General features: G+C 37.3%; 1 protein-coding gene across 3 annotated transcripts; it reads left to right on the plus strand.

Moving 5' to 3' along the window:
• The first annotated feature begins 1,319 nt into the window (after nt 1–1,319).
• Nucleotides 1,320–17,339, plus strand: rnf34a (ring finger protein 34a). 3 transcript variants are annotated; one of them, XM_067395176.1, is made up of 9 exons: nt 1,320–1,444; nt 2,423–2,641; nt 5,123–5,310; nt 5,395–5,596; nt 8,026–8,088; nt 9,036–9,237; nt 9,411–9,440; nt 9,621–9,662; nt 15,652–17,339. In XM_067395176.1, exons 1-9 carry the CDS (start codon nt 1,439–1,441, stop codon nt 15,834–15,836), a joined length of 1,137 nt encoding a protein of 378 aa, XP_067251277.1. In that variant the 5' UTR covers nt 1,320–1,438; the 3' UTR covers nt 15,837–17,339. The 3 variants fall into 3 exon arrangements, with proteins under 3 accessions (XP_067251277.1, XP_067251278.1, XP_067251279.1); XM_067395177.1 differs by lacking the exon at nt 15,652–17,339 and adding an exon at nt 15,087–15,625; XM_067395178.1 differs by lacking the exon at nt 9,621–9,662 and having other exon boundaries at nt 15,652–17,334.
• The last annotated feature ends 727 nt before the right edge of the window (nt 17,340–18,066 follow it).

The raw sequence follows: 18,066 nt of genomic DNA on the forward strand, positions 1-18,066 counted from the left end.
TTTGAATCGGTTCTTATGAACAGTCCGTTTCAATGAGTCGCTGAGCTGTTAACATGGATCGTTTCGAGTTGGATATGTTCAAAAAAGACCGTTCTAGGTAATGAGACTCGAGACCAATTCAATCCGATGTGGATAAATTGTTAAAAATCAACTCTGCAAAACGGTTCAAAAGATTTAGTGAAAATATCCGACTCAAAAGAACAATTCATTAGCGAATCGGGTTGAGCGCTGACAAATCGATTCCTGAGGACGCGCCGCGCCTGCAGCACACGAGTGGATATTATCACCTTTATATATTTTCCAACATATAGCTAATTATAAATTCACAGATTTTTCAGCTAATTTTTAATATTTCCGCGACAAATAAGTTTAGTCTGCATTTAACGTTTAACTACATTTAAAGGTTTTTTAGCTGCACACAAGAGGTCGCAAATGTTGAGAATATGACATGCTTGGCATTACATTTAGTTGAAGAAAAAAAATCCTACTATATGTAAATTATTCATATACATGAACAAAATCTAAATATACATTGTTTTCGAATATTATTATATTATTATGTCCAATTTATCATGCGCATACTGTCCAATACATTTTAAATTTATTTTTTACTTCTTTAATATATTTTCATGATGTCAGTTGATTTTGTCAAGTGATGACTATGTCTACATTTTTAATTTTTCATCAGCATAAATCAGTAGAAGACATGAAGAGCATTGGATATGTTTTTCAAAATACATTCACCCCTCACATTTGTACTTGATGTCTGGGGAATTTTTTGAACTATCCACAAAGCCTAAAAAAGTTCACCAACACATTTACCAATATAATTAAACAACAATTCTGAATCTGATTATACAGCTTTAAACATAAAAAAGCTTTATCAATTATGGATTGTTATCTGTCGGAACAGCAACAGTGACCTGAGACTCAGGTGACACTCGTGAATTATTCAGTAAATCTGGTAATAAACACTGCTTAAAAATGAGTGTTAATAAATGTTAAACCACAAATAAATAAACTTCAGACACTATTTATGTTGTAATAGTAGCCTACTCTTTATGCTGATAACATAAACTTTCAACTCAAAAAATAATTCTGTAAAACTAATAATAAGGCTTTATTAGGATGCGAACTAAGTCTATCATGCTAAAAAAATATTCATAATATACAGTTCCATTACATCAAGTGTAATAACTCTAATCGAAATGCGCGAACTTCCGCTGCACTACTGGAGGTACGAGATGATTGGTTGGTTGGTGTTGCGTCACAGGATATCCACCGCTGTGATTGGCTGAAAACGCTACGTTCTAGTTACATAGCGAACCTGGTGCGGCTGTAGACAGCGACTGTAAATGAGGAGTTAGCCGTTTATGAGCAATGGCCAGGCTGCCTTCACATACAGCTGGGTGACTTCCCGTGGTGTCCTGGAGCTGCTATGAAGGTACAGTAATGTCTAATAATGCTCGTTGAGTTTTTGAGCTTGTTCCTCTGTTGGCTGTGTGTCATGCTAGCATTATTAATCTGCTCTCTTTGCTATCAGCTCGATAAGTAACAGATGAGTTCCACTTTAGCATCTCGTGCGTTATTTGTATTGCGTGATTTTGTGCATTCATGACATCTTTCATGCCTTAAATATATGTGTATATCAGTCAACATATAGCAGTCATATAGTTTATGTAGTGTATTCAGTGATGCAATGATCAGCAATGTGTTTGTTTGTTTTTAAATCTTCTGCTGTCATGTTTTCATTTGTTGGGAGGCGAGACCCAGCAACAGGACCTATCCTTCACTGTGCCACACCGTGACAATTGGGAGTTGATTCTACTGTTGGCTCCCTATGAAAATAAAAACACCATGGTTACTCTGTTGAGTGTCACTAAAGAGCTCTAGCTGCAGTCACAAGTCATTTAAAGCACTGTAATCCCTTGTTATGGCTTAGCCCTATTCCCAGCCTTCTCTAATGAGACTGATCCCAGTCAATGGGAACTATTTCAGGGCAGGACATTCTGAATGGATGTTATAATTAGGGCTGTCAAAAATAACATGTTAATTTCTGTGATTTAATATTTTATGTTTGAAGGGGACCTGTTATGGTCAGTTAGAATAGGTTTTCATGGTTGAATGTTTAAAAAACATTATTGTTCACACTATTTACAATGTTGCATCACCTCTGTCCCTAGTCTTTTAGTAACGCTATGTTCCAGTCTCACAATGTGCTCTGATTGGCTGGCTAGACCAATGTGTTGTGATTGGGCAACTGCTTTAAGCTTGCTACACCCCATGCCATAAACATGAATTTTCACACACTACTAAATCGATTGAAAGCACTAGTCTTAATAAAATGTCAAATGTTTGAAAAGACCTATTCAATGAAGGTAACTGTCATCATGAAAGTCTTTTGTGATTGTTTTCTGTGCAGGCGGGGGCCTCGTCCATGTGGGCATCATGCTGTGGTCTGTTGAATGAAGTGATGGGTACCGGGGCCGTGAGAGGGCAGCAGCCAGGTTTCGGGGCCGGTGCGGGGCCGTTTCGTTTCGCTCCCACAGCGGGATACTCTACATACCCGCCTACAAGCTCCACTAATACCAGCCTGGTGTGTCAGTCCTGTAGACAAGCCTTCTCTGTCTTTAGGAGAAGGGTAGGTAGACCTGCACACCTGTCTTTGCCATATGATCTCATTTGTTCTGCATATTAAACCTAAAAGCATTTATTATATTAAAGACCCCATGAAATGGTTGATGTTTTTCCTACTGAATCTGTAAGTTAGGACCATGTTGACCGCTTGTACATTTAAAACTAAATTTACAGTAAATCACAGCCAGGCAAATATAGCTATTTGGTGGTGGGTGCTATTAAGGCAGGGGACATATCTTGCATTCAGGCAAATATACACATTTTTGTCCAATCAAAAGCTAAGCTTTTTTTGTGTGTGTGTACTTTTTGAATGTGCACAAATCTCTCATTTGATTTCATGGGGCCTTTACCCTTGTGAAAAAGAAGTACAGTTTACTTTTTAAAAAGTTTACTAATTTTGGAAAAATATACTTTGATAGAACATGCTTAAGTGCAAATAGAATGTAATGTTTTCGGACACTTAATTGCAAGATATTTGCGGTTAAATGAAAATGTGTAGTAGCTTTATTTTATTTTATATTAAATGTAATTAAGATGGACTTAAGTACATATTTGTATGTAATTTCATTCTGTTGTTTGAGAAAACTGCGTCTCATTTTGGAGGCTGCATCCACCAGAGGTCGCATTTGAAGGCTGAATACGTCATCAAGGATGTCATATTTAAGAAAAGTAACCATAATAAAATTCACTGTGAGGTGTAAAATACTGTAATTTCTTTCTTATGTTGCAATCGAACAGTTATTTTTCTTAAATGAGCCTGCCTCGATGATGTTTGCAGCCTTCAAAGGGTGCAGCTCCTGAATTGGGACAAGGCCATTATTGAAAAATCTCTTGGCTTCCATATTCTGCTTTCTTTTGATGTCATACAGGACACATAAAAAAAAAACAAAAAAAAAAAAACTCATAATCCTGTACTGAAACCAGAAGTATTGGATTTGACACAGAAATACTCCGTCATACTTAAATCTTGTGTTTTGAAACTTTGGCCATGTTTAGCATGAGAATGCAACTCTTTAACAGTGTAAATAAGTCAGAATGCATGAAATAGCTTTATACCCCCTTTTAAAATAAGTAGCATCAAAATAAGTGTACTTTTAAAGCTTAAAATGTACTTTTAATTTTACTTATTATAAAATGCAGATTTTAAAAGTGCACTTAAGTTTAAGAAACAGTCATGAAAGTGTACTCTCTTTAAAAGTGCCATAGAATGCTTTTTTACAAGATGTAATATAAGTCTAAGGTGTCCCCTGAATGTGTCTGTGAAGTTTCAGCTCAAAATACCCCGTAGATTGTTTTTAATAAATTTTTTTAACTGCCTATTTTAGGGTATCATTAACTATGCACCGATTCAGCATGCTTCCCCTTTAAATGCGCACGCTCCCCGCCCCTGAGCTCGCGACTCTATAATACATTGCATAAAGTTCACACAGCTAATATAACCCTCAAAATGGATCTTTACGAAGTGTTCGTCATGCATGCTGCATGTATGTGTCGGATTATGTGAGTATTATATTTATTTGGATGTTTACATTTGATTCTGAATGAGTTTGAGGCTATGCTCCGTGGCTAAAGCTAACATTACACACTGTTGGAGAGATTTATAAAGAATGAAGTTGTGTTTATGAATTATACAGACTGCAAGTGTTTAATAATGAAAATAACGATGGCTCTCTTGTCTCCGTGAATACAGTAAGAAACGATGGTAACTTTAACCACATCTAACAGTACATTAGCAACATGCTAACAAAACATTTAGAAAGGCAATTTACAAATATCACTAAAAATATCATGTTATCATGGATCATGTCAGTTATTATCGCTCCGTCTGCCATTTTTCACTATTGTTCTTGCTTGCTTACCTAGTCTGATGATTCAGCTGTGCACAGATCCAGACGTTTTGCCCTTGTGTAATGCTTGAACATGGGCTGGCATATGCAAATATTGGGGGCGTACATATTAATGATCCCGACTGTTACGTAACAGTCGGTGTTATGTTGAGATTCGCCTGTTCTTCGGAGGTCTTTTAAACAAATGAGATTTACATTAGAAGGATGAAACAATGGTGTTTGAGACTCTCTGTATGTCATTTTCATGTATTAAACTCTAATTATTCAACTATGCAAAGGTAAATTCAATTTTCAATTCTATGGCACCTTTAAGTACACTTAAGTGGCCTTTTATTTGATTACCATTATATAATCTGCAAGACAAGTACAGTTTTTTTTTTTTTTTTTTTTTTTTTTTTTTTTTTTTTAAGATTTGAAGTACACTACAAGTGCACATTTAGTACAATTAAGCACACTTTTTCACAAGGTTTGTAAGTGCCTTCCAACATTATTAAAATATATAGAAGGGTTAGGCAGTTAATAATCCACAATCTTCCTGTCTTTACAAATGCAGATGAGAGTTTTTAATTTTATTGCAGCCTTTCTTTTTTTTTGTCCTTTTTGATTAAGCACAATTTCCCTCTTTTTCTCCACCGTAGCACATCTGTTGTGACTGTAAGAAGAGTTTTTGTTCGCTGTGCTCAGTACTTCAGGAAAACCTGCGCAGATGCTCAACTTGTCAGCTGCTGAAGGGCACTTCATTCCAGCGTCCACAGCTCATGCGTTTGCGTGTTAAAGACTTGCGGCAGTACCTTGTGTTACGCAACATTAACACTGATACCTGCAGGTACTTTCACACAGGTATTATTAATAATAGGGCTGATTTCATTATTGTTTTTGACTTGTTTGAATACTTTGAAATCTTTCTTAGGGAGAAAGAGGACCTTGTGGACTTGGTGCTTTGCCATCAAGGTGGAGAAAGTGAGGATGATCCAGACACGCCTTCTCTGCAATCACGCCCCCTGTATAGCCCACCTCCTTCAATTGAAGAGCCCACTTCCCCTCTCTCAGCTATCTCTCCAACTCAAGAAGAACAAATCAGTAGGAGCAACAGCTCAGAGTCCACTAATCAGGTGTGTCCAGATTATTCTCATCTGTTACCATGACTATTTGACATACATTCCAGTATGCTACAGGGTATCCGCGGGGTCTTGAAAAGTATTAAAAGGTGATAAATCAATTTTGGGAAAATTAAGACCCTTAAAAAGTATTAAAAAGTCTTATCACGGCTTTATAAAGTCTTAATTTTTTACATTTAGTCATTTTTATTAAAAAAACGAACAGGTACATAAACTAGGCTATTGTGGGTGCGTTCGTAAAATTACTGCGAAAATGTTTTATGTATGTTTTATGTTTTCTAATACGTCACCGACGGAATGGTCCAGCGCTGCGCGGCGCCATCTGTAGGACAAAGCTCAGCAAAGATGTAGGAATATCTGATCAGAGTTGTACACGGATACACATTTTTAAATAAATCTGCCGTGGCAAAGCTACTGAAAGTGATTTTCGGTGCTGGTAATCCATATATCATTTGCTGAAACAAACTCGTCATGGAGAGCGCGTCTCATGGTTGCGTAGTAACGACAGACGCCACCGCAGCGCCCGAGCGCTTTGGAAAGAAGAAAGCGGCGCCGACGCGTTTTCCATGCGTTTTTAGACGCGACATATGAACGGTCCCTAAAAGAGTTCAAATGGCTCAACGCACCAAATGCGAGTAGAATCAGCGCTGAAACGTGTTCGGTAACTTTTTTTTATGAATGTGTTGGGAATTAAATATATAATTTGCAACGGCTGTGATTTAATTATATAGCATGCTTGCTGTAGCAGGTGTGTGTTTTCATTTTCGATTAACTGTAAATGCTACTTTGCTTGTAATGTTTAAATTTGCATTTAGAATGATTTTTAATTCTGTTGTTTACAAAGAGAAGTTTCAGTATCACATGATTCTTCAGAAATGCTGATTTGCTGCTCAAGAAACATTCACTATTTATATTATTAAGGTTAAAATGCAGCTTTTGCTGCTTAAAATTGTGGAAATCGAATTTAAACATTTCTGGTAAGATTTAAAAAATACAAAAATTAATACTTTAATCTACTTTAAAGTGATAAAGTGAGTGAAGAGTGAAGACATTTAAAATGTTACAGAATATATTTTAATAAATAATATATTTGATAAATACATGTAATATAATTTCAAATAAAAGCGGTTATTGAACTTCCTGTTTTTCAAAGAAAACGAACAAATATCACCGTTTCCACAAAAATATGAAGCAGCACAACTGTTTTCAGCATTGATAATAATCATAAATGTTTCTTGAGTATCAAATCAAATTGTAATTGTTCTGAAGGATCATGTGACAATGCAGACTGGAGTAAGGATGCTGAAAATGATCACAGGAATAAATTGCATTTTACAGTACATTTCGCAGGTACTTTAATAATAACAATTATATACACACACATATAAAATAATGTGTGTGTTTCCATCGTAGGTTAGGTCTTAAATTTCATGTAAAGTGGTATTAAAAAGGTCTTAAGTCTTAAATTTAACTTGTTCATATCTGCAGATACCCTGTGCTAATTTTCCGTATGCATGAAATATCCTAATACATTTGCCAAAATGAGCAGTAACAACCAGAGAGCATTGTGCTGCAAATATCCCACAATGCACTTGACTCAAACATCCATTTTCAAAATGTCTAATGAACTGATAATAATGTTTTTGTAAATATCTTTAATTTTTATTAAATTTCATTCATTTAATAATAAAACACAAAATACAATACAAAGTTTTTTTTCATGATAACTGGGCACCACTAAATTAAACGTGCAATATGATGAAGGTCATGTGACCATTATAGCACACTACTGTTTAAAGGGGCCATGACATGAAAAATCAAATTTACCTTGATCTTTTGACACATAAGTGGTCTTCGTATGTATAAGCGAAATATTTACAGAAGCCTCCGACCAGGAGTAACAGTTGCAAGAAAATGGCAGATTGACTGAATTACATCAGTAAGCTTTTTTTTTTTTTTTTTTTACCTGACAGACTTAAATACTTCAGTCATATATGATAATGTTTGCATTACACTCATTTACATTTTAAGAGACCCAATCCGTGTCGTGCATGTTATCAAATAAAATTATAATAAATGTAATTTCTTTTGTATATTTCTATTGATATTATTAATTTCAAATACAGTTTGTGTATACCTATGATTAAGTAGTATCATATTTCAATGCAGATTTATTTTTTACCATTAGTTAAATGAGGCAAAATAGTTAAAATAATTTCAACACAACTTCTGCTCATGTATTTGAAGGCTGCTATTGGATCATTGAGGATAAGTTTTTGTAACTGAAAGGATTGAGGATTGTAACTGAAAGATAATTGGCTAACTTGTTTACTTGTGGCAGTCAGTGGTGAGTCCTCTCTAAAGCTGTTCTTAGCATGAGTGGCTAATTATATTCTTTCTGTGTAAATGTTCCTTGCTGATAGGATATTGAGGACTCCACTTCAGTTTCACTCCTTAATCTTGACCAGGCAGAACACACACCCGAGGTGAGTTAAGTCATTTACTTGTAATCGAAAGGACTAACATGGTCAAGAACTGTAATACGTACTTTCATGGGCTGGTCAGAAGCAGCATATCATCTCCACACATCTTTGGTCTTCAATTTGTCCTGATGGCCATTAAATTGACTTTAATTGACATTTTTTACATTTTTAAAGGCGCTAAAGATGATCTTTTTGTCGACTGAGAACCAAATACTGTTAGTGAGTTTTTGAAATGAGCACATGCGTAAGAACAACCCCCCTCCTTCACAGCTCATTTCGAGGGAACGCCTCCAAGAACTTGTGCACGTGTATTGGAACATGAGTGTTTACCACCGGCATTCGCTGTGTCGTGTTAGTGGATTCATTATGTCGGTTTCACCGCAGGTAACTCATAATATGCAGTTGTTACTCCTGTCTCCTGACAAAGAGTGTGGAAAGTTACTGGAGCGCGCAGCTGCGCACGTCTCGCACAAGGAACGTCACGGCAGTGATTGACAAGCCAGAGGGCCAATCGTTTACGTGATGATCATGTAAACGATTGGCTGATGTTTTTAAGGCCCTACCTCGTGCACAGATGATGTATATTAATATTATTCCTTTCAGTGCACCTAATAAAGTCTTTTATCAGTTAGTAAAGACAGTTTCAAGTAATATTGCAATATATATATCCTCTTTAGCACCTTTAACTGTGTATTCAAGTAAATTTGTCACATTCAGTGTTAATTTAATGTTTGTAGTTTAAGTATTGTTTTTTTTTTTAAGATTGTTTTGCTTTTGTCATATATATATATAAAATTTTAAGTTTTCCCCTTAATTTTTAAACTTTTAGTCAACAATAACAACACAGGTCACAATGCAATCAATTTTATTTCCTATTTTCTGGTTATAGATGAAATAACAATTTCTTAAATTGCAGAGATTATATAACATGAATGTGCTGTTACCATCAGGTTAGTCCTCAGACGCGGCGGCGGGCTAGAGCGTCTCTGTCAGATCTGTCCTCCCTTGATGACGTGGAGCAGTTGACCGTCCGGCAGCTGAAGGAGATCCTCGCGAGGAACTTTGTGAGCTTCTCCGGATGCTGTGAGAAGTGGGAGCTGGTGGAGCGCGTCAGGAGGCTTTACCGGGAAAATGAGGACAATCGCAAATCTAGTGAGTGTTAAATACAGAACTGCAACACACAGTGTCTAAAATTACCTTTTACCATACCTGCCAATTGTGAATTAATTGAGAAAATACTGTCTATGAAAGTTTTACAAATTCTTTAAAATATATGTATATTCTTTTTTTATAAAAAGGTGCTTGTTTTTTTTCTTCCCTTTCAGTGGAAAATGTGAGCAACCCCATCACTGCAGGTAGGAAATTACTTCACCTCACAGTCTGACTTAAAAAGAGCGCAAAATGCTTTTTTAGGTGTGGGTCTGAGTTGATTTTTATTAATGATCAGCTCAGATTTTCACAGTAAATTAAATAGAATGTTTAACTAATAACTCATAGCTGAGTCTAATAGCTGTGCTTTGCTCCTCCCACTTAAGTGGTAGCTTATCCCCCTCCAATCTGCAATGGCGGAATCGGAGGTAAGGCTTGCGATTGGTGGAAATGTTCCCTGGTCACACCCACCGGTGCACTGCAGTTTGTGATGTCATTGCACTTCAGCCCCCTCCCTGCATGGCCAGTGCCAGATAGCATGAATTATCAAAGAAAAAAGAAAGGAAAAATGTAAAGTGTCATTGTTTACACTGCTGTAAATGATTAATAATGCAATATGCATTTTATTGGTAGGGTTTGGGGTCATAAACATGTATATTCTTTGACTGTTTACCCTCATTATCCCATTTCATCCATGTCCTTCATCGAATATTATTTTGTTGTATGACTAGGGTTTATTATGTAAACTGCACAATGCAAGAGTTGTGATGTAGTGATGCACTGAAATGAATGTTTTTACCGAAACACAAAATAAAGTTTCGGTAATTGATTTTTAGGGCCTTTTAACAGCAGATGGCACTCTAGGCTATTTTTTTTTTTTTTTTAACCGCGCACTCAAATGCTCACGAAGAAGAGCGTTCTGACAATTTACTACAGAATTCTTCACCTCAGAATGCTTTTATAATATGAGATTGATGTAAACGGCTCACTGCAAACACCCTTGTAATTAATTTAATTCATGTAATTCAGCCTTTTCGACATTTATGAATTATTATTTTATAGAGGGTTCAAGTGGTGTGTGCGTGTGGTGCATTCACACTTGTAGTTCCGTTCATTTGGTCCGGACCAAAAAAGAAAAACAAAACATTTAGTCCTGGTCCGATTAGCATTCAGATTGGTAATTTTATCACCGAACGAAAATATACCGAACCTAAAGGCATGGGGATACATTCACAACGTGATTGGTCGGATTTTATGACGTATTGCCTATTTTAAAACGGAACTTGCCGAACATCCAAAACAATGCTGTGTGCTGAGGTAAATGCGCTCGTTGTGTGTGTAGCTGTGTGTAGCCTGCATGTGATGGTATTTTGGCCAGCTGGGAACTCGTGAAGAGCTTATAAAATGTGTAAAGTAGTCAAAACCGCGGCGGGAATCCATCCGTCACACACACAAACAATCTGCTGCGTGGAGACGCGCGTCTGATGCCTGTCATGGGCAAACTCGCGACTATGACGAGAAAACCACCATGCGTGACGATTCTGTCCTTTTTAGGGTCTCGTCTTCCTGTTTTTGGTTCGGTTACATGTCTTTGGTCCGTGTTGCGTTCATATATCATTCGAACCGCACCAGAGTTCGTTTGGAAGCGGACCGAGACCCATCTTTTCAGCGGTCTCGGTCCGCTTGTTTGGTGCGCACGAGGGTTTGGATGGCAGCGTTCACATATGTTCAAATGAACTGCACTAACCGAGCAACCGCACCAGGGTTCGTTTTAATCGAACCAAACATGACAAGTGTGAACGCACCCTAAAGGGGGTCGCACACCGGACGCGTAGCGCCACGTCTTTAAAATTCGAACACATTGTTTTCTATGAGAGTACGCACACCGGCGGCGACATTCGGCGCCTGTCCGCGGCGCCCAGCTACGACTCAGGAAGTTGTTCAAAATCCTGCCGCGCCACAGAGCGCCACTTCAAGGTTTTATATTAAATTTATATTATATTTCACTCAAATCGTCAATGTACATACTGATTTCACCCTGTGCTACAAGATACACTTGTTTTACATTCTGGGTTCAACAGCTTGAGTAAGGTCTAAACATATTTGGGGAAAATGTATAATAAACGTAGCCCTTTCTAATATATTATTTTGCTCTTTTGTGCCATTTTTCCATACACTAACCTCAGTGATGCGAAATAACAAAGCACAGGCAAATTCGATTGCCTCTATTTTTCAGTCGTCGACGTAAAAGTAGCAGTGCAGCATTTTTTTTTTTTTTTTTTTTTTTTTTTTTTTTTTTGTCCGTCAATATTTGATCTGTTTGAGGAGGACATAAAAAACAGGGCATTCAAAAACCTTCATAGTCTACATTGGATAAATATATAATATAATGTAATTATGTCTGTTGAATACTGCATAATTTAGAAGTTAATATTCTTTAGTACTGTGAAATCCCCACAAAATACGAAATATTAAATATATTATATATTATTATACATTAGTTATCATTAACTAATAATGAACTGCACTTATACAGCCTTTATTAATCTTTGTTTAAGTTAATTACAACATTTACTAATACATTATTAAAATCAAAGTTGTATTTAACATTAGTTACACTGAACTAACATTAACAAAGAACAACTGTTTTTTAACTAACATAGTTAACAAAGCTTAATAAATACTGTAACAAATGCTCATAGTTCATGTTAGTTAACCTAATACATTAACTATGATAACAAATGAAACTTTATTGTAAAGTGTTACCGAAATAACTTGTTTTGCTAACGTTTTTACTCGGACTAGCTAGTTAACGTTAGTTAAATAATATTGCTACAATGTAACATAGTTGCCTAGACAACCGATACAACAAAACAATAACAGACATAATGTGATTTTCAGCTATTATTCAATACAAATAAATAAATAAATAAAGTAAGCTTTCATCGTGCAGCTCTTCTGTCAGAAGCCATTTCAAAATTGAGCTCGCACGTATAGAATGTGCGCGTCCGGTGTGAGATACCTGAGACGCGGCGTGGCGCTGCGCGGCGCGGCGCCGAGCTTCGCGTCCGGTGTGCGACCCCCTTAAGGGAATCAGTTAACAGACCAGCGAACCAAATTATATCATTTTCATAATGGAAAATATGATATAAAAAGCAGTAATGTCTGATTCTGTGAGTGAGCACATTATTTACCATATCTGAAAACCAACGAGCGCCTCTGTTGTGTAATTACACTTCTCAGTGCAAGAATGCTGTCCTGACGAAGTCTCAATTCCCACTCTGCTTCATTATTATATTCAAATGGTCTCTCTCGACAGACACCTGGACAACAGGTCGATTCAATTTGTTCAATTTGACGCAGCGAAATTCAAGTTCAATTCAATTTGACGCAGCGAAAACTCTGACCAATGAGAGGACAGTTGTACTCACATGTGACTTGCCTGAACGCATTTCGGTACGCTTTGAAATGTTGCCATGTGAAAGCGAACCGAACCAAGAAGAAAATGCAACATTGTAACAAATTTAGCCCCTGTTTCGGAACAAAACAAGCGATTCATAGGTGTGAAAACACCCTAAAGCATGCAGTGCCATCTGCTGTTTAAAACTAGGCTTAGAATCGATTTCGAGAGAGAATGTGTGAACGGCCCCTTACTTCCTTTAACTTAAGAGCAGGGTTGCCAACTTTGGGACTTTGGCTGGAGTGAGACTTTGTAAAAAATTCTGTTTGCGCGTGTGCGGAGAAAATGTTTGGTAACCCTAATTTTAAAAATCAATGTCAGTCCATGTTTTAGTATCATTGGGGTGAAATAATTTATTTTATTTTTTGTCAGTTTTGTTACCTGACAGGGGCGGAGCCAGACATTGTAAACATTAGGGGCTTATTCCAAATCTATAGTTGTCCAAAGACATTTCAATTTTATATTAATAGCTTTAATGACACGAAAGGAGCTTTTGTTGTCGTATGAAAATGTACATTATTTGACACTGTAATTTGTAAAAGTTTGTTAGATGTACCTCCGCTAGGGGGGTCCGGGGGCCTGCCCCCCCGGAAGAAAATTTTTGTACATTTTAAGGTTAAATGCATCAATCTGGTGCACTCTGGAAACTCAAAATTAAGAGCTTCAACCCATGTACAGTGTGCAAATTGAACAAAGAAACAGCATTGACTTGTACCTGGACATTAAAAAGGGTTCAAACATTTTTTTTTTTTTTTTTTTTTTTTTTACAATACTTTTGTACTCATTTCTTTTTAAAAGATATCCTTGAGCTTTTATTTTGATCACCAGATCACCAGCTGATCGCGTGCACAAATGCGCGCTCTTCTCTTTCAAACACGCAGCACAGACAGACTGTATATATACTTAATCGCTGTCTTTTGCTGTTTTATAAAGGCACAACGCCATATCACAGTTTCGATTTTAGTTCGTTGGCAAAGTATGTTTTAAATTTTCAGTTCATTATGAAACGGTGGCGGCAGCAGAGGGTCATTAATGGAAAACACTGAATGAATGTATAGCTGACAAATGTGCTAAAGTTGTCATATCGGTTGTTATATAACAAAACGTATATAACGTACTCGGTTACCGTACTTACGTAACCTCGAAAACTCCTTTTCTCGAGAAAATAACGGCCATGGTGTGTAAAGCAGAAGCAGCCTGGCCAGCGGCGGAGTGTGCACGATCCGGGAGTGCTAAAGACGTTCTGTGCTTGACGCTTTGGCCGCTCTGTATATTGAGTGCGCACGCGCGGCCGGGGCTCTCTCTCACTTCTCACACGCAACTGACGTATCGGGTGCAAGGTTTTCAGCCAATCAACGATCAGAGAATACTGCAGTGAGAACGTTGTAGGGAGATGTAACAGCTGTGGGCCTTAAACTCCTCTCCTGTCATTAATACGCTGTGGTCTAGTCATCAACAGAATGTAACGGATTGAGAGGGGAGAAGAATGGATTTTGGCGTGACATTTCTTGCGTGTGCGTGAGAGCGTGAGATTGATGCTGAAAGCGTGAGTGTCACGCCAGATGCGTGAGAGTTGGCAACCCTGCTTAAGAGCCGTGTTTTTAGAATGCTTTGTCATGCGTGAGATGCTGCGAAAAACGTTTGTTCAATGGTTAAAGACCTTTGCCTGTTCTACTTCCTTTTAAAGGTCCAGTTCTTCGTGATCCCATGTTTCAAACTTTAGTTAGTGTGTAATGTTGTTGTTGTTAGAGTATAAATAAAATCTGTAAAATTTTAAAGCTCAAAGTTCAATGCCAAGCGAGATATTTTATTTAACAGAAGTCGCCTACATCGAACGGCCAGTTTGGACTACATCCCTCTACTTCCTCCTTTAATGACGTCACTAAAACAGTTTTTTGACTAACCTCCGCCCACAGGAATACACAAGAGTTGCGTTTGTAAAGTGTGTTTGTCGCCATGTCGTCGAAACTGTGTTATTTTCATCCCGCAGTCCAATCACCTTTGTTTGGCCTTCCCAGGGACGCTGTACTTGGAGATCAATGGTTACAATTCATGTTTAACTCGGTTCCCGAAAATTATAATTGTGGTATCCTTACTGCAATAGTTAATGTTGGACTGCAGTGCACATAATGGCCACAAGAGGGGACTATGTTTATGTATATGGCTGTTTTCCGTATGAGGTACTCTTCTGAGTGAGTGCTAATGTTGTACATTTTCTGTCGCTGCTTGTGGAGATTTAAGAGTTCAGTCTCTCGGGAATTATTGTCTTTTGTGTTCATTCGGCACAACACCACAATAATCCACATGTAAAACTATGTGCAGCACACGTTATGGTAAGAGGCGTGACCTTTCCGGGCAAGGAGCGCTAAACTGCTGTCGAATCACAACACAGGAACTGCTGGCACAATCAGAACTCGTTACGTATTTCTGAAGGAGGGACTTCATAGAACAAGGAAGTCATCAGCCCGTTTTTATGACAGTGGAAACAGCGGTATACAGATAAGTAAATTATGTGAAAAATACTGTGTTTTTTTACACGTGAAACATGAACACATGTTATATTGCACACAATAAACACAATCAAAGCTTCAAAAAACCACGAAAAACGGGACCTTTAACTTAGACACAGAAATTCTAAAAATGTGCTCATCTAGAGTGTGTTTACATTGAAAAACAATGGGGAAAAACGTGTTCTGTGTCATCGAAGAAGCGTAAACTGTTTCGGGCAATTAAACTATTTCAACTAAGGCTTGTTTTTTATTTTTATTGCTGTTTCAGCCAAATATTTCATCGTCAATTTCAGTGCATCACTAGTTGGAGGTATCTTACTTGAATTGTGGCCATCTCTGGTTGTGATTGGTTCTTCAGATATGACATGAAGCCACTGATTAACTCAAGGTCTTGTTCTTGAGCACATGTTGTAATGGCTCATCTGTTTTTCCTCTCTCTCACTACAGATGGTTGCAGGACCCAGTTATCAACTGACGACAACCTGTGTCGCATCTGCATGGACGCTGTAATTGACTGTGTACTGCTGGAGTGCGGTCACATGGTCACCTGCACTAAATGCGGGAAGCGCATGAACGAATGCCCTATATGCAGACAATACGTTATCAGGGCTGTGCATGTTTTCAAGTCTTAATACTTCTGGGAGTACATCCTGTTTCACCTGCAGACTGCAATAGAGACTCGGTGAGGATGCATCCAGCAAGTGCCCGTCTTCACATCGGATTAGTGCAGAAGATAAAGTTCTCTGCTTAATTTTTCATGGCGTTTCAGGAAGCCTTCAGACAGTAGGCCACAATGACTTTGTCAATAAATGCTTCAGTAAAAACATTCCACAAGCTCTGCAAAGAGGCTCTGTAATAATATGCAATTGTTCAGCAGCAACACCTCACAGCCTTGACTTGATGTCCTACAGCTTTGAACACATTCTGCTCACATGTCACTTGCAAGCACTGTGAGAAGCTCAAGAAAAGAACAAAATAATGAGAATTACTCAAGTGTTTTCATCAACATGCACCATAACTCAGGATGGAAGGATTTGAATGTTCCTATTGCTCTTTTATTTCTTATTTTGTTGCAACATCTGTGAATGGGCCTTTGTTCAAAAATCCAAGAGGATTCATAATATAAACAGGAAACAAAGTTCTTCCTGCAAGTAACATTGTACCCTCTGATAACTTGACACTGGTACCATTCAACAAATTATAAGTGGCATAATGAATGTTTCATGGTCCTCAACGGATTAATCCTCTGTTTTTTAATCATATGACTTCCTTTCTTTGTCAAAAGTCTTAGGACATTTGCTGGTTTCGTAAATATGTGACTAGAAAACCAGTCTATAAACCTGTTGTTAAATCAGTGTAAATGGTGAGAAATAAGAGAGAATGGAACTGTTTTGTATTCACCAAGTAATTAAATGTATTGGGTGTCATATTTGAAAAGTAGGACCATAAACCGGTACAATATAACTGTCGATATAATTTGAAAATGTGCATTTTATGTATGTGCAAAGTAACCGTAACTTAAACGGGGTAAAAGAAGAGGGATGATATGGGTGCCAAAAAGGTGCATTTCTGTGTCTCCATTGCACTACAGTTGTTGTTAGTACTTGAATTAATGTAAGTCGGAAAACCTTAAAAATAAAACAAAAAGTCATCGATTGAGAGTGATGACCCAAACAAATGATCTACCCATATTTTGTAGCCATTGTTAATGTGTATGCTAAACCTGATTAGATGTTGGATCATTGCACATTGCATAGAGCTGAAGCATCAGCTGCACCACAGCAATACCAGCCTCTTTTTGTGTGGCATTTTTTAGATAATAAGGGATTTATGTAACATTTAGTTGTTTATTTGGATTCATTACATCCTTGTTTCATTTGTTATGTCTGACATGTCTTTAATTCCTGTGTAAATACCTATTCAGATAAGCTTATTTTTCTTAACAAAAAATAATTTGATATTTGTTTCTTTTGATCAGTTGCTGTTACTTTAATATAGAATTAACAAAAAAGATAAAGCAGTATGTATGTTCTTAGTTACTTGTGACACTTAAATAAAAGTGCTAAGAAAGATTTGCACTGGATTGTACTGCATTTGTGATTCTTAAATGTCAATTTGTTGTACTCGTTCATTATTTGGTGCAATGTGTAAATTTGAGGAGGATCAATTGACAGAAATGCAATATAATATACAGAACTATCTTTTCAGTGGTGTATAAACACCTTACATAATGATGTATATGTTTTTATTACCTTAGAATGAGCCATTTCTATCTACATACACCGTGGGTCGCCTTACATGTTAAGTCGCCATTTTGCACCAGCATGTTTCTACAGTAGCCCTAAATGGACAAACTGCTCTACAGAGCGCGTTTGATTGACTAGCTGCTCTCTTCTGTCTCAGACGACAACATATTTGTCCTGTGTTGGCCACCGTAGTGTCTCTATATTGCAATTCGCAACCTCACCACTAGATGCCGCTGAAATGTACACACTGCATCTTTATTAAATCAGTATCGAAATCAGAAATATTTAAAGGATAAGTCCACTTTCATATAAAGATTTCCTGATAATTTACTCACCCCCATGTCATCCAAGATGTTCATGTCTTTCTTTCTTTGGTCGAAAAGAAATCAAGGTTTTCGATGAAAACATTCCAGGATTATTCTCCTTATAGTGGACTTCAATGGCCTCCAGACGGTTGAATGTCAAAATTACAGTTTCAGTGCAGCTACAAAGGGCTTTAAACGATACCAGACGAGGAATAAGGGTGCTGCTAAGTGTATTACTGCCCTCCTCAAGTCAAAGTTTGAACTAAATTGTCATATACAATATGCTAGTGCAAGTATATAACAATTAGTTC

This window comes from Chanodichthys erythropterus, chromosome 9, assembly GCF_024489055.1.
Source record: "Chanodichthys erythropterus isolate Z2021 chromosome 9, ASM2448905v1, whole genome shotgun sequence".
NCBI classification, from domain to species: Eukaryota; Metazoa; Chordata; class Actinopteri; order Cypriniformes; family Xenocyprididae; genus Chanodichthys; species Chanodichthys erythropterus.